Below are 6343 nucleotides of genomic sequence, written 5' to 3'. Positions count from 1 at the left end.
TCGTTTTGTTGGCTTGACCAGGGTTATTTGGAAATGGAATGGAAACATCATATCAAGTCATCGGTCCTTGTAGGTCTACCATGGATAACATAGCACAAGGATATGCATCAGCGGTGAGATCAAACGATTATCCAAACGCGCTAAAGCACTGCTGCCAATCAAACAAACACGCTCTTTGATCACCATGTCTTTTACCGCGGCCCTTTATAGAAAGTTGCGAATGAACAAAACGATACACATTCAGACATCGTATGCGCAGATTGATTGTTCTATTGATTGTCTGCGTCGATGATTAATTGACAACAAGAAGATATTTCTGAACAACTATTTTTAATATCATCAAAATAGGACTACGAAAAGTTCAATTTCAAGAAAGTACTTTTAAGTAGTTGATATAATAATTAACAAAATATGCAATTTTTATATTTGAATCATAATTGTTCCGGAAATATCCAGAAATTAAAAATTAAGCTATAGGCCTGGACTATATTTACCGTGTACAGTAAATATACGGCTAAGCAGCGTTTTTTTGTTGTTATGAATCTAAAGAAAGTTTCTAATGATTTATTCATGAGATAATGCTGAAAAGTTTGTATTGAATTATTCATCAGATAATGCTGAAAAGTTTGTATTTAATTATTCATTAGATAATGCTGAAAAGTTTGTATTGAATAATTCATCAGATAATGCTGAAAAGTTTGTATTTAATTATTCATTAGATAATGCTGAAAAGTTTGTATTGAATTATTCATGAGATAATGCTGAAAAGTTTGTATTTAATTATTCATTAGATAATGCTGAAAAGTTTGTATTTAATTATTCATCAGATAATGCTGAAAAGTTTGTATTTAATTATTCATTAGATAATGCTGAAAAGTTTGTATTTAATTATTCATTAGATAATGCTGAAAAGTTTTTAATGAATTATTCATTAGAAATGCTGAAAGTTTGTATTTAATTATTCATCAGATAATGCTGAAAAGTTTGTATTTAATTATTCATTAGATAATGCTGAAAAGTTTGTATTTAATTATTCATTAGATAATGCTGAAAAGTTTTTAATGAATTATTCATTAGAAATGCTGAAAGTTTGTATTTAATTATTCATCAGATAATGCTGAAAAGTTTGTATTTAATTATTCATCAGATAATGCTGAAAAGTTTGTATTTAATTATTCATCAGATAATGCTGAAAAGTTTGTATTTAATTATTCATTAGATAATGCTGAAAAGTTTGTATTTAATTATTCATCAGATAATGCTGAAAAGTTTGTATTTAATTATTCATCAGATAATGCTGAAAAGTTTGTATTTAATTATTCATTAGATAATGCTGAAAAGTTTGTATTTAATTATTCATTAGATAATGCTGAAAAGTTTGTATTTAATTATTCATTAGATAATGCTGAAAAGTTTTTATTTAATTATTCATTAGATAATGCTGAAAAGTTTTTATTTAATTATTCATTAGATAATGCTGAAAAGTTTGTATTTAATTATTCATTAGATAATGCTGAAAAGTTTGTATTTAATTATTCATTAGATAATGCTGAAAAGTTTGTATTTAATTATTCATCAGATAATGCTGAAAGGTTTGTATTTAATTATTCATTAGATAATGCTAAAAGTTTTAAACAATCAATATATATAAGGCATTCATTAAGTAATGCTAAAGTTTTACACAATCAATATATAAGGTATTCATTAGGTAATGCTGCTGTGCTAAGTTGACATTTTCAACACAGCCATAAAAGAAAAGAAAAAACACTTTTGTGTTTTTGTATATTGTTTTTAAATGATTAAATACGCATGCTCAAGTTTTTCTCTGATGAATATTCTTGACATTACCAGAACCCTGTCTAGACATAAAGAAGGAGGTAGGCATAAAGAAGGAGGTAGACATAAAGAAGGAAGTAGACATAAAGAAGGAGGTAGACATAAAGAAGGGGGTAGACATAAAGAAGGAGGTAGACATAAAGAAGGAGGTAGACATAAAGAAGGAGGTAGACATAGAGAAGGAGGTAGACATAAAGAAGGAAGTACACATAACGAAGGAGGTAGATATATAATAATACCACATTTATATAGCGCCCTTTTCATGAGTAATCATGCTCAAAGGCGCTTTACAAGGACCCCAGTATTTTTTGGGATCAAACACGTATGGAAACATACTCCCATAATGCAGCCGGTAACCAGCGCAAAGTTGTGTCTAGATCTAACTGGGTACCCATTTATACACCTGGGTGGAGAGAGGCAACGTAAGTAAAGTATCTTGCCTACGGATACAAGCAATGCGGCGAGAGTTAGATTCGAACTTAGGTCTGACGATCGGTAGTCCAACGTCCAACACACTGCGCCACACGCCCAGGTACAGGTAGACATAAAGAAGGAAGTAGACATAAAGAAGGAAGTAGACATAAAGAAGGAAGTAGACATAAAGAAGGAGGTAGACATAAAGTAGGAAGTAGACATAAAGAAGGAGGTAGACATAAAGAAGGAGGTAGACATAAAGAAGGAGGTAGACATAAAGAAGGGGGTAGACATAAAAAAGGAGGTAGACATAAGGAAGGAAGTAGACATAAAGAAGGAAGTAGACATAAAGAAGGAAGTAGACATAAAGAAGGAGGTACACATAAAGAAGGAAGTAGACATAAAGAAGGAAGTAGACATAAAGAAGGGGGTAGACATAAAGAAGGAGGTAGACATAAAGAAGGAGGTAGACATAAAGAAGGGGGTAGACATAAAGAAGGAGGTAGACATAAAGAAGGAGGTGCAAACGGCTTTAAAATGGCAAAGTTTAAACAAATTTATGTCATATAATTATATGATACCAGGCAAGTTACTGTTTTATTAAAAATGATTTTGTTAAATATATGATAACACCTATAATCGAATGCAAATAAACAAACCTTCTCTTACAACACATTTCTAAAAATATAGTTAGTGGCCGCTTTGTGTGTCTAAATCGAAGGCATTAGCCCGGAGCAACTACAACCATTGGTATATGTTTAATGCGGCATTACTTAAGCCGCCATTAACATTTCGTATATTTGACTGACCTAAAAAGTACTCCCCATCTCGCTCAAAAAATGTTATATCAAAACAGGCATGTGATGTCATGGCTCCATATTTTATGAACATAGTTATACCCTCGAGTTTAAATATTGGAGATGACGAAGTATATTTATCATTACTACTTCCACCTCTTTCCGATCTGGTTGTGGCTATTATTATAAACACTTCTCCGCCAACCTGTAAAAACACGAACAAAAAACACCCCAATATTATCATTATGGGACATTACAACTAATAAAACAAATAAAGGTTTATATGTTAGCACCTTTTATAATAACAGAAAAGTTCAGCTCATTTCCCAAAGTCCTTAATTATCGTAGAAATTCCTATAGAACGCCGCTTGTTTGCCTTCAGTTAGTCCACCTTTCCAATTGAATACAAATTCTCTATCCATTCACTTCTTCTCTCTCACCTTTATTTTGCAAATATATTTTCCTATGTTGTTACCATCAATCAACAAGCGGTCACTTCTTCTTTTCAAAAAACCATACTTTCTCAACTTTTGTCTTTTTACTATAACTTCCAGCTACACCGTTGTCAGTAGACACACAACTCAATCATTGTCTTTATTCAGTCCAACCGAAGTTTCGGACTCGAAAGTAGAGTATTACATTCGATTGGTCTGAAGTGAAAATGTTTGGCGTTGGCTATTTATGGTAAAAATAAAAGGGCACTTTGTACTTACCTTGAAAATGGTAGATCTGTAGGCGCAATGTTCAACAGGAATACGTTGATGAATTTTAAATTCATTAGTCGACTTGTCCCATCTATAAACTATTGTGTTCTGTGCACAATCCATGCCCAATTTATTGACACCTACTAGGAAAGTATCTCCGTCATTTGTGAATGCATCGATTCCAGTTGATCCTGCGCCCGATTCGTCAAGTGACTGTACTAGTTCAGTAACACCACCTAAAAAGTGACAGTATGGAATAGAATTCCCTGAAAATGCTGCGCATTTCACGTGCACGTGGGCAATAAAGTACGATTTGCTGCCTGGACTAAACTGTAACACCACAATTATTATGTATTCTGCGGCACGCGCGCAGTCAATTGTCACCGACACGTCGCCAACTAAGTTATTTTCTATTCTTAGACTCTTTGTCGGTCTGGTTTACGTCGTTTGTTAGCTAAATTTGACAAAAGCATAGCCTCACTTATTGTCTTCTGTCATTCGAGACTGCAGTGAGAACGAGGATCATTATACGTTTCTAAAATTGCATTTCACTTACCTTGTTTTAGTTTCCAAACGTGAGATTTAATTGTGTATTCATTCGTTGTTGTGAGATAGTTTGCTATTGCCGCGTACAATACACCATCCATTGAGAATAGTTTACCACTGTGGCCACCACGAACTGGTATTTTAGCATACTCTACAAATTGGGTATTGTTAAAATTCCATTTATATACTGTTGAGTTTACAACACTATGTTGCTCACGATAATCAACCACAAGTAAATAATGATTTGAATTCAATTCTAAATACGATGCGTCATGTCCACCCCATGTGTCTAACGTTTGATGTTGAGCGAGGAAACCTAAAACACAACAAATGTATAGTGTAGTAATCTCGGGACTTCTAGACGGCGTTTCGACTTATTGATAACAATAAAAATTCCAACTGGTGACACTTGGAAAAACATCATAAAAAGGACAATAAGAGAGATACAAACGTAGGAACTACAAGATGGTGAGGTGGTATACATATAGTAACTATAGTTACACAGATCACAGGCACATAACTATCACAGCGGGAACATTTCTTATAAGCATTTCGTTCACAACCTAAAGCTCTGTTTACACAGTCTCTAGGTCACATACAAAAAATGCCCAATATGGACACAGTAACATTACGTGTACACTATCAAACTAGTTTGACAAAAAAGAGTGATGTGCCTAAATAAGTTTAAGTGATAAGACGTAAAGCTTTAGAAAACTAGTTTTTCCGGCACAATTCCGGTCAGGCGACGGCAAATCAAATTGAATGTTAGTGTTTCGTTTTCAGGACGCTCCACGTGGTTATGCACTTATCGATCTATTGGCGCATAGCCGCGTGGAGCGTCGTGAAAACGAAACTTCAGGTTCGATTTTATTTGACGGCGCCGAATCGGAACTGTGCCGGACTCAAAAGATGTGAGTCGTAGATCGTCTATTATTATGAGCCGTACAGAAACTAGCAGAAAGCTAGATTGAGTGAAAGTAAAAAAGTGAAAACAAAACCATTATTGAGTGTGCGCACATCCAACTAAAATAATAAAAGTCTTGCAGAGGTGACCTTGACAACGAAGTATACACATTGATCTTGTCATAAAAAAAAGAATAAGATAAAAAAACAGTTATCTGGAATATACCCCTTCTCCCCATTACAGTGATACTGTCAATTGGGATGCAGGGTCTGTCTTCTTTAAATCAAAACAGATTATACACTTACCCGTTCGTGAATCAAATATGTAGATGTAGGAGTCTATGTTTTCCTTTTCACCTATTTTGTAGTTGATGACAAACACATACAATTGTCCATTAATGATAAAATGTTCTATTTGTTTTGCATCACTTTTTCCCGTTAATTGTTGATAATATTCATACCGTTCATTAGTATCGTTGTATCTGTATGCATTTGTTGGTGAACCGTTACTGAAATTAAATCGAAAAAATATCTAAATTTGCTTCAGAAAAAATAATAAGCCTACAAGCAAATTAGGTTTTTCACGTGATGATGTACGCATCATGGCACCATTTACAATGTAATCGGCGAATACTTTACTACGGGCGCGCACTGAACATTCTAAACGCGCGCGAAGCGGCACAGTCCGTTATGCATCAACTCAACAGCAATTTTAAGACCCCTTTTCAGTCGAGCAGCAAAGTGCTCATTTAACCGTTAAAACGCTGTTTTTTAACTGCGCAGGTCACTGAGCATCGCCAAGTTATAGTGACTTCCGGTTCGCTTTTCACTTCGCGGCAAGCATTTTGCATGGGAATACCCTTACAAATCTGCTGCAATTTCCACCATCCGGGTTAAATTATATCTTTCTATATTTGGAAATTGTTACTCCTAATATGGAAGATTATTCCCGCCACAAAATTTTGGTATAAATAGCCCAGGAAAGGACGACAGAGCTTATTGAAGAAAAAAGTGCAGATGGAGGTGTTCGTTGAGGTAGGCTACATGATTTATTTGTTTGGTTTCGTAGGGAATCCGGTTCTTTTCTCATCAGCACGGAACCTTTATAAAAACTTAGTGGTTGGTTATTAGGTTATTAATCTA

The 6343-nt window shown here is 34.3% G+C and overlaps 1 protein-coding gene across 1 annotated transcript; it reads right to left on the bottom strand.

Moving 5' to 3' along the window:
• Positions 1-2988: 2988 nt before the first annotated feature.
• Positions 2989-5859, bottom strand: LOC140047676 (uncharacterized). Its single transcript, XM_072092714.1, has 5 exons — positions 5840-5859; positions 5507-5709; positions 4308-4613; positions 3761-3987; positions 2989-3252 (listed from the first exon to the last, which is right to left on the bottom strand). The coding sequence occupies exons 1-5, from the start codon at positions 5857-5859 to the stop codon at positions 2989-2991; spliced, it is 1020 nt and encodes a 339-aa protein (XP_071948815.1).
• Between the last annotated feature and the right edge of the window lie 484 nt (positions 5860-6343).

This window comes from Antedon mediterranea, chromosome 4 (assembly GCF_964355755.1).
Source record: "Antedon mediterranea chromosome 4, ecAntMedi1.1, whole genome shotgun sequence".
Lineage (NCBI taxonomy): Eukaryota > Metazoa > Echinodermata > Crinoidea > Comatulida > Antedonidae > Antedon > Antedon mediterranea.
This window is presented reverse-complemented; position numbering and strand designations above follow the sequence as displayed.